The 17,821-nt window shown below is 31.3% G+C and overlaps 2 protein-coding genes across 2 annotated transcripts; both read right to left on the reverse strand.

Annotated features, from left to right (window-relative positions):
* Nucleotides 1-317: 317 nt before the first annotated feature.
* LOC122513010 (epsin-2-like) lies at nt 318-8,189 on the reverse strand. The gene is made up of 3 exons (XM_043629237.1): nt 7,931-8,189; nt 5,040-5,848; nt 318-407 (listed from the first exon to the last, which is right to left on the reverse strand). The coding sequence occupies exons 1-3, from the start codon at nt 8,187-8,189 to the stop codon at nt 318-320; spliced, it is 1,158 nt and encodes a 385-aa protein (XP_043485172.1).
* An 8,587-nt stretch (nt 8,190-16,776) lies between these two features.
* Nucleotides 16,777-17,619, reverse strand: LOC122513011. The gene has a single exon (XM_043629238.1). It carries the CDS (start codon nt 17,617-17,619, stop codon nt 16,777-16,779), a length of 843 nt encoding a protein of 280 aa, XP_043485173.1.
* Nucleotides 17,620-17,821: the final 202 nt, after the last annotated feature.

Below are 17,821 nucleotides of genomic sequence, written 5' to 3' on the forward strand. Positions count from 1 at the left end.
CACTACTGACGCGACACAAACGCCTTTGACCCATTCTTAATTAAAGTGAATAAATTATAACAATAGAGTTCAACCACCCTCCACTTTATTCTCATTTTGTAACAATAGTGCTTTAAATAAACAATCTCTATATTAATACCGTAAACTGTTTGTGTCTAACTCTTTTTGAATTACCCGAGAAAAAACCCCCCAACAGTCTATAGGGGTCATTCACAAACTACGTCACGTTTTTTCGGACTGATTTTTACCTCCTCCCCCCTTTCGTTACATTTTTTACATACAAACAAAATTTTTTTCCACACTTCGTCACACAAAGCTTAACCCTCAGGGTACTGACTATAAAAATGTAACGTTCCGTACTGACATGGGTTAGCGTAACCCAGCAACTTGATCGCCTGTATCTTGGGCTGTAATTGATGAATTTAAACTCTTTTTTTGTAATCTGTTTAAAATTTCCCCAGGAATATGCCGGATTTGTCGGATTAGTGATATTTTTTTAATTATAAAAGTTATTATCAAAAATACAAATGGTTTTCAAAAAATTTTCATGAAAAAAAATATTTTTTTTAAAAGCTCGTATTTTTATGAAAAAAAAGATAAAATCATTTTATATAGGTGTTTTGGAAAGGTGAAAAGTTGATCTTTAAGATAGCGTTAGCCGTTTTTTAATTAATCTTAAAAAGTATATTTTTTTTAGATTTGAAAATGCTCTATTTTTGACATGTAAAAAAAAGTCAAACTATAAATTCATTAAAAATATCGCAAAAATTTACAAACCCAATTTCACCAAATTTACAAAATCCTTCCGCTTTACACTTTATGAACTTTTAAATGTAATTTATGAATAATTTTCGATTAATTTAATGAGATTTTACAATTCACAAAAACATGGATTTTATAACATAGCGTACTGACTGGGTGTAATTCACCCGAATACAAATTTCAATAATTCGCAGCTTGAACAGCAAGTGCCGACCGGCTCTGCCGAATCAGCTACTTTCGGTTCTAATCTCAAAGTTTTTTCCCCCTCCGGTCCGAGCCGCCTCCATCGATTTGTTTAGAAATGGCGCAACTTTCAAAATTCGCCTGGGTTACGCTAACCCAGTCAGTACCCTGAGGGTTAACACCCCCCCCCCCTGCCTAAGAGTGTGACATAGTTTGTGAACGACCCCCTACATATATGGACGTCCACATGAAAAGGGACCATTTTGGCAGTATTAGAATTATTCCTGTGTTCCTGACAAAATTTGTAAAATTTTGAGTGGTCATCGAACTTTTTTGGTTAAAAATTCGCTGAGCTACGGAATTTCAAAGTTTAGAACGCCAAAAACTTCATTTTGAGATAAACGGAATTAAAGATTGTGATACTATCTAATCGTTGTATCTCTGGTTCCTCTTAAAAGTTATTTAGATAAGAATTGTTTCCAGTTCAGGGCACCTTGAAGATAAAAAACCAACAGGTTTTAAATTTTTAAAACCATCTCCCTCTTAATTTCAAAAATACGAAAATCGAAAATATGGGCCCTTTTCTAAAAGGGCCAGTTTTTCTATTAAAAAACCATTTTTTACAAGATTAATGATTAAGTACAATTTTATTGTGTCATTTGAAGAAAAAGAATAGATATTAAACTTATTTAAAATTTTTTGACAGTCTCTATTATGAAAAAATTGACGCAATATCCAAATTTTCATTTCGACAATTACGAAAAAAAAGATTCTAACATCAATATCTCTGGTTCTTCTGGGAAGTTATTTAGATAAGAATTGTCTATAGTCTAGGACACCTTAGAGATGAAAAATCAAGAGGTTTTAAATTCCACACCTCCATTTTTAAAATACGGATTACTTTTGCAAAATGGGCCCTTTTCATTTTTCTAAAGAATCAATGAAATCAAACAGTTTAATTTTATCGATAAATTAATGAAAACCGCATGATTCGATTTGTCAAAACATGTAGATTGATAATAAAAAATAAAAAAATTTAAGATTTTGCTCCAAAATTACTAGATTGCGTTTATCTCGAAAACTAGAACCGACAATATGAGCTCTTTTCATGTGGACGTCAACATATACTGAATTCTAATCATTTTCATTAAATGAAAATTAGGAAAAAATGCGGTACATGCTAAACATAATATAAAATCATAAATATTCTGTAAATACTTTATTTTCAATGAATTTTAATCTATTTTAAAGAATAATTTTAAATTCGTACAAATTAAAAATAAAATTAATTATTATTGTTATTGTAATATGCGTTTCGTTCACGTTTTTGAGCGTTTAAATTCGCAAACATTTGTCCTTTTAATCTTTGAAAAATAAAATATTACTTGTTAGACAAAAATTCCATAACGGCAAGAAATGTTTTCTTATTGCTCATTCAGGGTTGCCACAAAAATGTAATTTTGTTTTTATCTGACTTCCAGACAAAATTTGGACTTTTTCCCTGATCAATAAATTCAAATTTTCAAAGATTTTAATTTAAACCGTCTTTAAAATTCAATTCTTTCTAATAATCCACGTTATAATGCTTTTAATATACCTATTCAATTATAATTTAAAATGCTATGTTTTTTATTTTTTTAAATCAATTTTTCAATCATTTTTTAATCAATTTTTAGTACAAAACTCTTCGAGAATTTCATTATTTGCACAAAAAAATTTGATTAAATAATTGAATTCTTTCGGTGAATTTTAAAAGGAAATTTAAGAATGAATGCAATTTTCTATCATTTTATTTAAAATTGTATACAAAATAATAGAATTCTTGAATTCCTATTAAATATTTTATTTTTGATAAGAATTAAATTCTTGTGAGGAATTTGATTCAAATATCTTTAATAATTTAATTGCTTCAAAAAATTTTATTTTTACGAAAATAATTGAATTATTTTGAAGATTTTTGCAAACATTTTTGATAATGATATTGATGGCTTGATCGATAATTTTGATAATAATTGTATATTTCTACAAAGAAAGTTGTATTTTACGAAAATAATTGTATTTTGAGATCAATTTTATTATAATTTGTCAAATTTATACGAAATATCATAAATTGATTTTTTGCGAAAAATTTTATTTAAATTGTTTAATAATATAATTTGTGAAAGAATTTTATTTTAATTTTTAAATAATATAATTTTTTAAAGAATTTTATTTTAATTTTCCGAAATAATTGAATATCTCAGAACAATTTTTTTCAAATGTCTGAATATATTTGAATTTTTTCGAGAAACTTTATTAAAAAATCAAAAATAATTGAATTAGTGCGAAAAAATTAATAGAAAATTGTAAAGTAATTGAATTCCTTAACAAAATTTGTATTAAAATTTTGTTTAAATAATTGAATTGCTTAGGAAAATTGTATTGAGAAAGTAGGTATTGAAAACAATTGAAATAAGGAAATTTTTTTGAAAATGATTGAAATTTTTACAAGAATTTTTTTTTTAGATAATTAAATTTATGCGACAAAGTTTATCACACTGTTAGAAAAGAATTGAAAATTCAACAACTTTTCAATTACATAAGTTATTGAATTTTAATTCAATTCAGCTTGAATTGAAAATTAAAGAACTTGAAGTGAATATTAATTGGTTTGTAATTGAAAATACAAACGCAGTTATTGAAAATTCATTACTGTTATTGAAAAAATGAAAATCCATTGGTTTGTAATTGAAAAGTACAGACACAGTTATTGAAAATTCATGACTGTTATTGAAAATTCGATACTGTTATTGAAAATTCGATACTGTTATTGAAAATTCAATACTGTTATTGAAAATTCATTACTGTTATTGAAAATTTAATACATTTGTCACATCTGGTGTGGAAAATTTCTACAATTTCTTAGAAGTTTTTGACAAATGGTCCTTTTAGCGTCAGTTGCTTTACAGCATTTGCCATAGGAACTATACATCCGCGCGTGAAACTCTTCTTGTTTTTACAGTGTTTTAAATAAAAACTGAGTGTTTAAAATTTAATTCAAAATAAATACATTATAATATTATATTTTATAATTATTTATTGAACAGCAATAGTGAATTTTTAATCTACTTGTGTACATCAGTTAATTTCGACGAATTTCAATTTCTAGGGATAAGTAATTTTATTGTTAGTGTGGGTTATGATTAATATAATATTGATACTATTTTATTATTGTTCTTCATAATTGTTTGTTATGGTTTGTGAAAAATATTTTGTTAAATAGTTTTGTAATCAAACATATTTTGTGAAATAAAACGAATCTCTATAAACTACAATTATTTTCTTCAATCTTGGTAAATATTCATCATTAATTGTAAAATTCACAGAAAAGAAGAAATTTTTGTGAATTTTCTTTAAAAAAAGTTTTACAGTGTATGTACCTATACACAATACTGGTCAAACTTATTTAATTTTCAATTTCATATTATTGAATTTTCAATTCTATATTATTGAACTTTCAATTCCATGTTATTGAATTTTCAATTCCATGTTATTGAATTTTCAATTTCATGTTATTGAATTTTCAATTCCATGTTATTGAATTTTCAGTTCCATGTTATTGAATTTTCAATCACAGTTGCTATTGAATATTCAACTAAAAATTCAATGACACGGATTGATATGGACTTCACTTACATGTTATTGAAAATTCATATAGATATTTCTAACAGTGCACTTTTGAAATGCATTGAATTTCTGTAATTAGTTCTTAAAATTTCTATTTCAATTTATCAAAAACTAAAATTTTCTAAAATTTTAAATTGAAATATTTGATGTTCATCTATTTAAGAAGATTGTAAACAAAACTGTTTTTAACTCTAACTGATTTTGAAATTTTTAAGTAAAATTATTTATTAAATAATTTCTAAGTATTTATTTTATGATTGTTCTTCAAGAAATGAATTTTCTTATAAATTCTAAAAATTTAGTTTTTTCAGTACTTTTAATAAAAATCCCTGATTTCCTCGATGTTTCCCTGAATTCCCTGACTTGTGGCAACCCTGTAACTAGGTTTTAAATTATATAATCAATATTTTAATAATATATTTAATTACCTTTAAGGTTTTCAACTCTTTTTGTAACAAATCGTGTGTAGTAATTTGATCTTTTTGTCCATCCTTATTAATTGGAGAAGGCTGGTATTGGAATGGTTGAGGAGGTAGATATTGAGGCTGTGGAGGCTGATTCTGTGGAGGCTGGTACTGAGGAGGCTGGTACTGAGGAGGCTGGTACTGAGGAGGCTGGTACTGAGGAGGCTGGTACTGAGGAGGCTGGTACTGAGGAGGCTGATACTGAGGAGGCTGGTACTGAGGAGGATCGTACTGAGAAGACTGGTACTGAGGAGGATGATACTGAAAAGACTGGTATGTAGAAGGCTGATAGTGAGATGGTTGGCACAGAGGTGGTTGGAATTGAGTTGGTAGAATTGAATTTTGAACTGGTTGGTATTTATCAGGTACGTATGAAGATGTTGACTGGTTTGGAAAACGTGAAGATTGGTATGATTCATTAAAAGGAGGTTTATTGTAAGCTGTTAGATCTTTTTCTAACTCCGTGGCCGTTTTTTCAGTATCTCGAACTTGACTTTGGAGATGTTTCAGATTGCGATCAACGTCTTGATAAGCAAGTTTTGCTTGAACTTGTCGTTCTTTTGCTCTCCTTATTCTTTCTTCGGCATCTTTTATTCTCTTCTCCAAATCTTCTTCGTGTTTCACATTGTCTGCACGCAACTGTGCTTCCTTCAATAGAGCTTCAATTTCAGATGCTTGCTTTTCTTCTTTATCGCCCGTTTTTTCAGAATGATTGGCATCATTTTGTAAGGTTTTGAGTTTGTCATCTGGCATTTTTGATGAACCAGAAGAACCTTAAAAAGACGAAAAATAAATTAATATAAGCACAGTTGTCACAGGTTAGGGGATTCAGAGAAAGTAAAATTGGACAGAAAAACCAGGGATTCCTAGTAAAGTACTGAAAAAAATTGAATTTTGGAGAAGTTACAAATGATTACAGAAATTTAATTATTGTCAAAAGTAATAAAATTCTTAGTAGTATAGCTAGGGGGGTACGGGGACAGGTTCTGATCTCGGCTAAGTACCCTCGGTCGGTAATGCAGATTTCTACTTTATCAGTGGTTGGTAGGGGTTATCTGTTTTACCGACCGAGGGTAGTTCCTGCTGCCACCGCTAGATGGCGCCACTTACAAATTCCAAACCCCTTGGCGGGAAATTTAAAAATTTAATTTCAAACTTTCGCGTGGCTTAGAAGGGGGGCTCTCTGTTATACCAACCAATTTTTTAGTTCTGGCTACCGCCGACAGATGGCGCCACCATCGAATTCAAACCTGCATGGCGGGAAATTTAAAAATTTAATTTCAAACTTTCGAGTGGCTTAGAAGGGGTTCTCTGTTTTACCGACCGATTTTTTTAATGCCGGCTGCCGCCGATGGATGGCGCCACTAGCAAATTCAAACTTGCTTGGCGGGAAATTTAAAAATTTTATTTTGGAAATTTAAAGTCTATTGGAAAGGGTGTTCTGCTTTACCGACCATTGAGTTCCGGCTGCCTCCGAGAGATGGCGTTACCATCGAATTCAAACCGCGGGAAATTTAAAAATTTATTTGAAAAATTCAAACCGCTTGGACAGTGAGCCGCCATTTTGTTTTACCGACAGAGTGCGGTTCGAGTGTTGTGTCGAGAGATAGCGCCACAACTGAATCGTTTGTATTTCGCGGGCAAAGATGGCGCCCTATTGTTTACACTAATAAGATTATTAAAATCTTAATAGATGGCGCTTGTAAAAGTTGTTGAAATCTATTATATTAAACATAACCTTAAAATATATTGTATTAAACATAACCTTAAAATCTATTTCATTAAACATAACCTTAAAATGTATGCCTTATTCTCTAACGTAATACCAATGAAGGTATTTAATTAAATACAGTATTAATAACATTTCATACATTTATTACATTCAATATACAATATTTACACTTGTTTTATTTTAAATTCAATATGGTTGTATGGACCACCAATATACTTCAGTCGTAATTGTCCAGAATTAATAGCTTCTTGCATCTGATCCAAGCATATCGAGTCATCAGTGAACATTGGTACAAATCTTGAAGGTAGGAATGTATTGAATTTTTTATCCACCTCAACGACGACCTTGACTCCATACCTGGTGTTAACGACCTGGATCTTTGTTATAGGATACTTATGTCCAGGAGTCAGCTCGGAAAGCGGCTTCGTAGGTAGGAAAGCATCCATGCGACCAATGGCGTTGATTTTGGTTAGATCCATCTTTTCTTAGAGATAATACTTTGTGAAGTTACAAAACAGAATGAGCTTTACAGCTCAAGGTGCCTCTATTTATACCCAAATATCACGCATTATCCCCACCATTACTTTCACGCATGCGCAGTACCCCTACCACTATTTTACGCATGCGCAATAGCTTTTTATGTTTGTAAAATACCCTCACTTTTTATTATTGAGCCACGCCCACTTTGTGACGTCATAAGACAAGTTTAGACTAGTTTTAACATGTTTAATAGTTTTACACATGTGTAATAAAGATAATAGGATAGGGAAAGGTTAATTAAAGTAAACATTAATAGACATTTAATACATTTATTCATTATATAGGAAATTTTCACAATCATTATAAAAATCTTTCAATGTACAATCATTGTCAACTTCATCATTATTTTCTATATTATTTCGTAGTACATTCGATGGTTGTATCAACCAATTTCGTAGATTACATACATTTTTAACAGCGCAATTGCTAAAGCTACGTGTGTGATTTGTACATGTAGATGAACTGTCTACACTTAAACTTTTTAGCGACGGACATTTAAAATCATCTAAATTAAACACATTCAATGTATATTTTTCGAACCATTTTTGTTTTTCTAAACCTTTTACATAAACGGTAGGTGTACCTATTAGTACTTCTTTTATTATAGGTTGTAATTCTTCATAACATACGTCACCAGCAGCCCAATCGATACCATGATAATTATTTGTAAGCCATCGATTCTCACATTTGTATCTTGCAGGCAATCGACTCCAGGCATATGGCGGCTCGAAGAGGTAGACCAATGGATGAGCATCTTGTTGAAGTGGTAGAATCGCCAACTCTTTGATGACAAACTCGTTGTATGGTCTCTTGAAGCACTGAATATCTACGACGTACGCCATGGTATCTGAAATAGAATAATGGCTCAAGCCTTAGAGAGACGCTCTCTTTATAGCCTTTCCCCCACCACTCCAAATACCCCCACTACCGATGTCGTGTACGATTGGTCATTATTTCTACCAATCACGTTACTTTTTTAACAACGCCGCTGATTGGTGTATACTGTATAATGCGGTAGTGAATTATAAAGCAATATGCAGCTGTATTGGCTGGAAAATTTTCACTTGCTTCAAATTCCAATCGCACATCTACAGATGCTTGTTTTAGAAATTCGTCTTGTTTTGAGCAATCAATAACAGCCAATGGTGCATAATCTTTAAAGTTATTTCTAGTTAATAAAGGTTCAGATTCTTTTCCATAGTAGCACGGTTGAAAATTACAATACATTTCATATAATATGGAAAATTTGTTTTGAGTAAAATTTAAATTTAAATTTCCATAAGGATAGTACTGTGAGTTTAAGAAAAGTTTAACATTGAGAAGATTGCAGGTATCAAATAAATTTGCATACCTTTCTTGATCTTCTTTTCGATTTGTTTGAAAACCAAGAATAACATATCGAGGTTTTTCAACTTGTGTTGAAGTTTTTACAGTCCACACATGCTTTTGAGTGGCAGTAATCATAGGATATTCATACAAATCCCATGATCTAAAACTCATTGTTATAAGTGAGTCTTTTTCAATGAATTTCAATAATTCAATTTTTTGTCGATCATTTACCATTTAATATGGAATCAACCATTCAACTTTATTAATAATAATTTTAAATTCTTCACGCTCTGCTGCTTCAATGTTTACTACAGCATTCAGATCAGTACGAGATCTTGTTAAAATAAGTTCATGTTTTGCATTTACAACAATCTTTCGATAGTCTTCAGCAAAACCAATAATTATACTTAGTGGAATATTTACATCAAAATATTCAGCATCATTTGTTACTCTGCTATCATCATCATCATAAGGTAGATAACCAGCATTTTCAGAGTAAATCATTTGATTAGGTGTTTGAGAAATTATATTTTTCATTGTGGTTGTAATACCAACATTTTTGGAGCGATCAATTTCAACACCATTTAATTCATAACGAATCTCATTAAACAGGTAGGAAATACCATTGCTAATTAACTTTGTATTAGTTACAAGCGTATTGTTAGGCTTAACAATTCTTCCAGTGACGTGTAGAGTACTTTTAGAGGGAAGAATGTACAAGTCTTGATGTTGAACTGCAATTCGAATCTCGTCACTGTTATTAAATGCTGATGACACGTATGGTTGATGTGCATGAATCTCATAGTGTGCCACAGAATTATCAAATTTTACTGGACTTAGAATGTTTAAAATCTCTTCCATTTTTGTTACAACAACAAATAAAAAGTATGTGAAAAATTAATTTTTTCCCTTGTTTTCTTGATAAACTCTTAGGCCGATCTGTTTCAGAAATAGTATGTTCTGAGATGTTAGTCTCTTGCGAACTGATTGAGGAATGAATGACTTCTGACATAGTAACTCATTTATATAGCTTCCACCAGTTTTTCTATGAAATACAATTCCCATTACGTTGATTTAACGTGTAATCGAATTGTTATAGTTTCACCTCTAAAATTTATTAAATCTCCGTCTTGATCAACGATTCTTATTTGAATATTATGTATTGTCTTCACGGCGATTGGAAGGTAAATGACGTGAGATGGAACTTCCACAATCTTATATCCAGCTGGTACAATTGGAAAAAATTCGTGAATTGTGTGTACCTTTTTATTATTTATGTATGCACCAGTAGTAATGTTACATTCAATTCTGATAGCATTTACCTTAAGAATGGCTACTGGTACATCTGACGTATGAGGTATATTAGCTGTCAATATTCGTGGAGTAAATCCTAATAATTTACCAATTGAATCGTTTTGTTCAAAACTCACTTCAAGGCTGCTTGTTATTTCACTATGTAAAGTATTATTGTTAGGTTTGATTCTTACAATTTCAGATCTATTTTCAATAGAGTTTTGAATATATTTTTCAATATCTTCAATTTCATAGCTTCCAGGGGGTATAGTAATCACTTTATCACCAATATAAAATTTATTTTTACCTTGATCAATATTAGGAATTGAATTGAAGGTTAGTAATTCAACTAAGCCAAGTACATAATTTTTATTAGATAATAATTCTATCGGAGGAAAATATTCTGCCTCCAGGACAGATGAATTGCCTGAGATAGTCAGAGTAAAAGATTCTTCCATGTTGATGACTTTTTATATACTGATTAGCTGCAATGACTTACAATCACTTATATAGAATATATTTTTGAGTTATTTCAAGCTGTCCACATAAGAATTTTAGACATAAATGACCACAATTAAAGCTATTATAATCTTGATAATTTTGATGATTATACTGTATTAAAGTATTGTAACCTAAGTAATTGACAAGTTCATAGGGTGGTTGAAGATTTCCAAAACTATCAAAGTATACTGCTTTATTATTAACTTTTTTATATGCAACCCAATGAGTTCCAGAACCATCTTTATCATCTAAATTAATAATGGCGGATTCATTTTTTCGAGGACCACTTATAGGTAGTTCATTTCGCATAAAAACTCCTCGAAAATGGGAAATTTTCATTTCTTTAGCATATTTAAGTAAATCTAGATCTGTAAGTGCTCGTTGAGGCAGCTTTAAACTTTTTTTTTTCTACATCGCCTCTTAATACCTTGTCCTTTAACGTATGGTTTCAAATGAAGTCCCAACCCTTGTCGGTATGGTTTTAAATGTAGACCTTTGCCAAGTGCCACTGCTTCCAACTCTCTATTATGACGCTGAGCTTCCTTCAACTGCTCTTTTGCTGCACTTGCATCATTAACAGCTTTTGCTACACCAGCAGCTCCCCCAGTAAGCGCTCCAAGTGCACTTAGACCAGCAAAAATTGGAATTAATGGTAACAGACCACCAACTTTTGATGGAACAGGTAGAATTCGAGGTGTTAAAACCTTTTCTCTACCACCTGCTTTCCTTACAGCTTTTCGAGCTGTTTCAATAGCTGACTTTATTGTTGATCGAGCATCATTACCAGGAATTATTGATTTTCTTGCAGCATCCACAATTTTTCTAAGATTTACTCGTTTTTTTGATTTTGTCTTCTTTACTCGTTTCTTTGACTTTGTCTTCTTCTTTACTCTCATTCCAAATTTTGATTTTGCTTTCATAGCGTTTGTTATTGCGTAAGATGCAGCTCTTTCACTATATTGTGCGTCTGGAGCAAATACACGTTGCCACGCTTTGTCAGCTAATACTCTATCAGCAGCGTTTCTTTCTTCAACGTTTTCTCGATTTTTCGAGTAAGCAATATCGTGCTCTTTACAAGCGGCGTCTAATGGATTAACACCTGGATCACCTCGGTCTAGACGTTTTGCTAACTTTGTGTCTGGTCCACAATATTGATAACCTGGCAAATGTAATTCAAATGGTAACTTGTTTATAAGTTTATTAATTAAACCTTTTCCTTGAGAGCGATGATGTATAATCATACCTTACTCTGTGAAAGTTAAAATTAGAATGACTTGTGAGCTATATAAGCGCTGTATTTATACCTTTAGCGGCAGTCTAAATCAGAATGCGGTTCAAGGAACAACTTCACAAGCTGCCAGTCGTCAATCTAGACTCGATTGTTGAACAACAAAAGAAGAAAGTGAAGCGTCATGGTAGTTTATTTTCCGGTAGTATTCGAGCTATTTTTTGTGGACCATCAAATTGTGGAAAGACAAATGTACTCCTTTCTTTAATTTTACATCCTAATGGTCTTAGATTTAATAATATTTACTTATACTCAAAGTCTTTACATCAACCCAAGTATAAATTCTTGGAACAAGTTGTTAATAATGTTGAAGGAGTAGAGTATTTACCATTTAGTGAGCATGAAGAAGTCATTACTCCTAAAGATGCAAAACGAAATTCAATATTTATATTTGATGATATTGCTTGCGAGAAGCAAGATAATGTAAGGGCATTCTTTTGCATGGGTAGACATGTTGATGTTGATTCTTTTTATCTTTGTCAAACATATGCCCGCGTTCCTAAACATTTGGTACGTGATAATGTTAATTTACTAGTTCTTTTTCGTCAAGATGAGAAAAATTTAAGGCATGTTTATGATGATCATGTTAATACTGACATGACATTTAATCAATTTCGAGAACTATGTTCAACATGTTGGAATTCAGACAAATATGGATTTGTAGTAATTGATAAGGATTCTGATTTAAATGATGGAAGGTATAGAAAAGGATTTGATAGCTTTGTAACACTATAAATATAGGATCATCCCTAAAATATTGTTAGTTCAATATGAAACCTTGTAATAATAACATGTTTCATAAAGAAAAAGAATATCTTCATCAAATTGCTAAAGCTAGCGAGGCAATTAGGCGAAAACATCGTATGTTAAAATTAGGAAAAGAAGAAGCTGAAAATGTGCTGACTGAAACTTTTAAACCGATAGTTCAACCCTTACAAAAAATTATTAACTTGACAGACACTGAACATGAAAATATCAAGATTGAAAAGAAAGAGCAGAAGATGGATGATAGCATATACTTTGAAAGTGAAACTGAAAAATCTCCAGATGATGATAAAATAAGTAATAAATTTCTATACTTATTAAATCATAATAGAAAGCAATGTTTAGATTCAACATACGGCATACGTAAGCTAAGTGATGGATCACTTATAATTGGTGATTGAACTCTTGAAGATCAGCATGTAAAAATTGGTAATAAACGATATCTTCAAACGCTTGGATTACTTGAACTTTTATTTAAAAGTAAACCTACTACATCGCTTATAAGTGAAGATGATGAAAGAAACTATAAAGAGATTCTGATTGCTACTAATGCACACAAAAAGAAGTATACTTCTTCTTCTCTGAATCTATACGTACGGATAAGAGTTACAAGTATTTGAATTTTATATCTCAATTCTTCCCTCGAACACCTACCAAACGGTCATCTGTAAGCGGTAGTTCATTACCTAAATTTATGATTACAAACAAAAATTTTCAACGAGAATATATCTATTGGGATGATCCAAATGAGTTGGTTGACCGTCTTAGACTATTAATGGCTTCTCAAGCTGCTGGAAATCCTAGTCACAATAATGAAATCATGTCTATCATTGAGGAACTACGTGAAGCTAAAATTATATATTGCAATATATATTGCAATATATATATATTATATATTATATATATATATATATATATTATATATATATATATATATATATATATATATATAATATATATATATAATATATAATATATATATATATATATAATAATATATATAATATATATATATAATAATAATAATATAATATATTATTAATATATTTATTATTATATATAATATAATATATAATAATATATATATAATATATATTATATATTATATATTATATATATTATTATTATTATATGGGACATTCCACGTCAACACGGACAGAGCTCTAAACAAAAATTGCTTTGATGGATTTAAACGTTCTAGGGCTTAAAAGATTTCTACGTTCATGTACTTTAAGATGCCGATGGGCGTTTTTTGCAAAATTCCATTTCCGATGCCAATAGAACTGTCAAAAGTCAAAAGGTCCAAAAATCTCAAAATACTTTTATAAATTAAAAGCAAAAAACGAGGTAAATTATTCTGTAACTCATTCTTTATCAGTTTTTAGGGTTCCCGAATATAAATCTAAAGTTTTTTTTAAAAATCCAAAATGGCGAATTCAATATGGCGGACAAAATTCAAATTTGATCAGATTCGATTAAAACTTGTTACTCGGGGGTTTTTAGGGTCGCTGATTACGAATCTGAAGTCACTTTTTAAAAATTCAAAATGGCGGATCCAATATGGCGGAAAAAATTTTCAAATTTGATCCGATTCCCTTAAAACGTATTACTCGGGGGCTTTTGGGGTCGCAGATTATGAATATGAAGTTACTTTGTGTTTGAGACTTCAAATTCATAATCAGATACGCTAAAAACCACCGAGTAACACTTTTTAATTAAATCTGATCAAATTAAAAAATTTGATCCGCCATTTTGAATTTCTACAAAGTAACTTCATATTCATAATCTGCGACCCCAAAAGCCCCCGAGTAACACGTTTTAAGGGAATCGGATCAAATTTGAAAATTTTTTCCGCCATATTGGATCCGCCATTTTGAATTTTTAAAAAGTGACTTCAGATTCGTAATCAGCGACCCTAAAAACCCCCGAGTAACAAGTTTTAATCGAATCTGATCAAATTTGAATTTTGTCCGCCATATTAAATTCGCCATTTTGGATTTTTTAAAAAAAACTTTAGATTGACATTCGGGAACCCTAAAAACTGATAAAGAATGAGTTACAGAATAATTTACCTCGTTTTTTGCTTTTAATTCATAAAAGTATTTTGAGATTTTTGGACCTTTTGACTTTTGACAGTTCTATTGGCATCGGAAATGGAATTTTGCAAAAAACGCCTATCGGCATCTTAAAGTACATGAACGTAGAAATCTTTTAAGCCCTAGAACGTTTAAATCCATCAAAGCAATTTTTGTTTAGAGCTCTGTCCGTGTTGACGTGGAATGTCCCATATATATATTTATATTGCATTATATATTGTGTTTTAGCAAATATCATTCATTTCAACAATGAGCATTGACGTGTTCGGACATCCTCTCAATCAAAGAGGAACAGCAAGACGAGGGCCTCCTGGAGTTGGTTTTAAACTTAATTCTCAAGGTAACTTTGACGTTGAAGGAAGAAAACTCTCTAATCTTGCTAACGCTGAAGAAGAAAACGACGCTGTCAATTTAAAACTTGTACGACATATGATAAAACACGAAGTGCGTTTATTGTATGAAGCTAGTGCCTCACTTAGATCAGAGGTGGACAATAACAACTTATTTCTAAAAGTTCTTGAAGACTCTATTACAGAAAAAATAAAAAATTTTGAAAAAGATATAAATCAAGACTTATCTTATCGAACAGCTGAAATTATTAGTGAATTGGATACTCGCTTAAGTGCTCTCGAGAATGAACAACAAAAAATTAACAGTAGTGAATGAACTTCATACCCAGGCTAGAAAAAATTATCCTCGACGGCGAGTTGAAATGCGTGATATTGATGAGACATGGCAAGCAGATTTAGTAGAAATGATACCTTATTCAAGAATAAATAAAGGTTTCAAGTATTTACTAACAGTTATAGACATATTTTCGAAATATGCTTGGGCTGTTCCAGTAAAAAGTAAAAATGGAAAAGATGTTTCTCATGCAATGCAATCTATATTTGCTAAAAAACGCATACCAAAAAACTTGCATAGTGACAAAGGAAAAGAATTCTATAACTCACAATTTGAAGCATTAATGAAAAAGCATAAAATAAATTTTTACTCAACATACAGTAATATGAAAGCTTCCATTGTTGAACGGTTTAATCGAACACTAAAAAGAAAAATGTGGATGCAATTTAGTTTACGAGGAAACTACAAGTGGTATGATATATTGCCTACTCTTATTTCCAACTACAATAATACCAAACATAGAACAATTGGAATGAAGCCTAAAGATGTTACTTCAGAAGACGTTGAAATTTTAAAAGAAAGGATCTCTAAACTAAGAAAAATTCCTTTAAGACGACCAAAGTATAAAATTGGTGACAAAGTTCGAGTAAGCAAATATAAAAACGTTTTCGAGAAAGGATATACACCCAATTGGACAACAGAAATATTCACCGTGGATCAAGTTGTATCAACTCAACCAGTGACTTACAAGCTCAAGGATTACCAGGATCAACCCATCAGCGGAGGATTTTATGAAGAGGAACTTCTTAAAGTAAAATATTCAGATATTTATCTTGTGGAAAAAATTCTCAAGACACGTGGAAACAAAGTTCTTGTCAAATGGCTTGGCTTTGATAATTCTCACAATACGTGGGAAGATAAAGCAAATGTATAATCTATTATTCGCAAATCGCCCCCAGTAACTTAACGCAAATGTCAATCAACCAGCAAATCAATCAAAGATTAATGTTAGCGTAGAACCTCTCTATAAATCAAAACTACTTCCAACAACAGACCTTTACACTGCCAGTGCCAAATTTAATTAACATTAAATCAATAATGAATCATTAATGAATCAACAATGAATCAATAATGAATCAACAATGAATCATTAATGAATCAACAATGAATCATTAATGAATCAATAATGAATCAATAATGAATCAATAATGAATCAACAATGAATCAATAATGAATCAATATTAAATCAGTTGGAACTGGCATTGTAAAGGTCTGCTGTTGGAAGTAGTTTTGATTTATAAAGAGATTCTACGCTAACATTAATCTTTGATTGCTTTGCTGGCTGATTGGCATTTGCGTTAAGTTACTGGGGGCGATTTGCACATTTAAATTATATTACATTAATATAAGTTTTAATCATGTTATTATGTATATATGGAAGGATTTTTTAAATAAAAACACATGGAAATTGTATATAATTGCATTATTTATTAACAAACCTTTTATTTTTTTTTACAATCATATTTTACAAAATCATTCGTCGATTTTAGGGATCGCATAATGTCCCCACGGTAGAGTGTCAGTACTCCCCGGTAACAAATATCGTTTGTCGTCTTGCGGACTTAAGGCTACTTTTATCTGTTTTACAGTTTCGACATTGTGTAACCGCGATCTAATGTTATATTGCGTTCGAGTTTGAATGTCAAAATCTCTCAGACATTTTACATAATCATCAAAGTGAATACTCTTTTTAACAACGCCGGATTTAATGCCTTTAGCTTTTTTAATAAAATCTTGACCTTCAACCCGTACGCTGTACATCTTACTCCGCAAGCCAACAAATTCGGTAACGATCTTGCCGTTACATTCGTCTTTCATTAGACCGAGAATCTTTTTGTTGGCTTGCGGAATGCCGTACACGTTGTTTGCGGGATAGTCTGACGTATCGAACTTTTGGATGTCATTTTTCATGTCATTGTAGATATCTTTACATTTAATTTCGTAGATTAGACTGTCTGTATCGGTATACATCAGTTTACAATTGTCGCCGTATTTTTTTAACATATACCCGTAGTGAAAATCGTAGATTAGCGTTTTGGATACATCAAGCACACTTAACCCCACATAGATTGGTTTGTTGAGTAGTACCTCGGTTTTACGCAGTTCAATGGCAACCAGATTTTCGTCGAATATCGCTCGACTATGGAAATTCGGGCGAGAAATAAGGGCTTCAGCTCCATAGCGGCCAAACCATTGGGTGACAAGCTTAATGTCGACATGTTTACGGACATTTTCCATTGTTTTACCGTATACCGCATTGTTCATGAGCTTGAACAAATTTTTCTCGAACTCATTCTTGGCGTTGGTTCGCATCATCGTATTATAGTCTATATATGGTTTAAGCCATGTTGATTGCTTAAACTATAAGACTCGATGAATTTTAACAAGCTTAATGCCGTTGGCGACAACTTGTTTTAAAGTGCAGTAGTGGATCACATATTTTTCTTTTGGTTGGAGAGTTGTTAATAATTTCTCCTGTTTCGAGAGGGGTGGTTTCGCATTTTCTGCGCAAAATGGC

The sequence above is a fragment of the Leptopilina heterotoma genome, unplaced genomic scaffold (genome assembly GCF_015476425.1).
Source record: "Leptopilina heterotoma isolate Lh14 unplaced genomic scaffold, ASM1547642v1 Lhet_130, whole genome shotgun sequence".
NCBI lineage: Eukaryota > Metazoa > Arthropoda > Insecta > Hymenoptera > Figitidae > Leptopilina > Leptopilina heterotoma.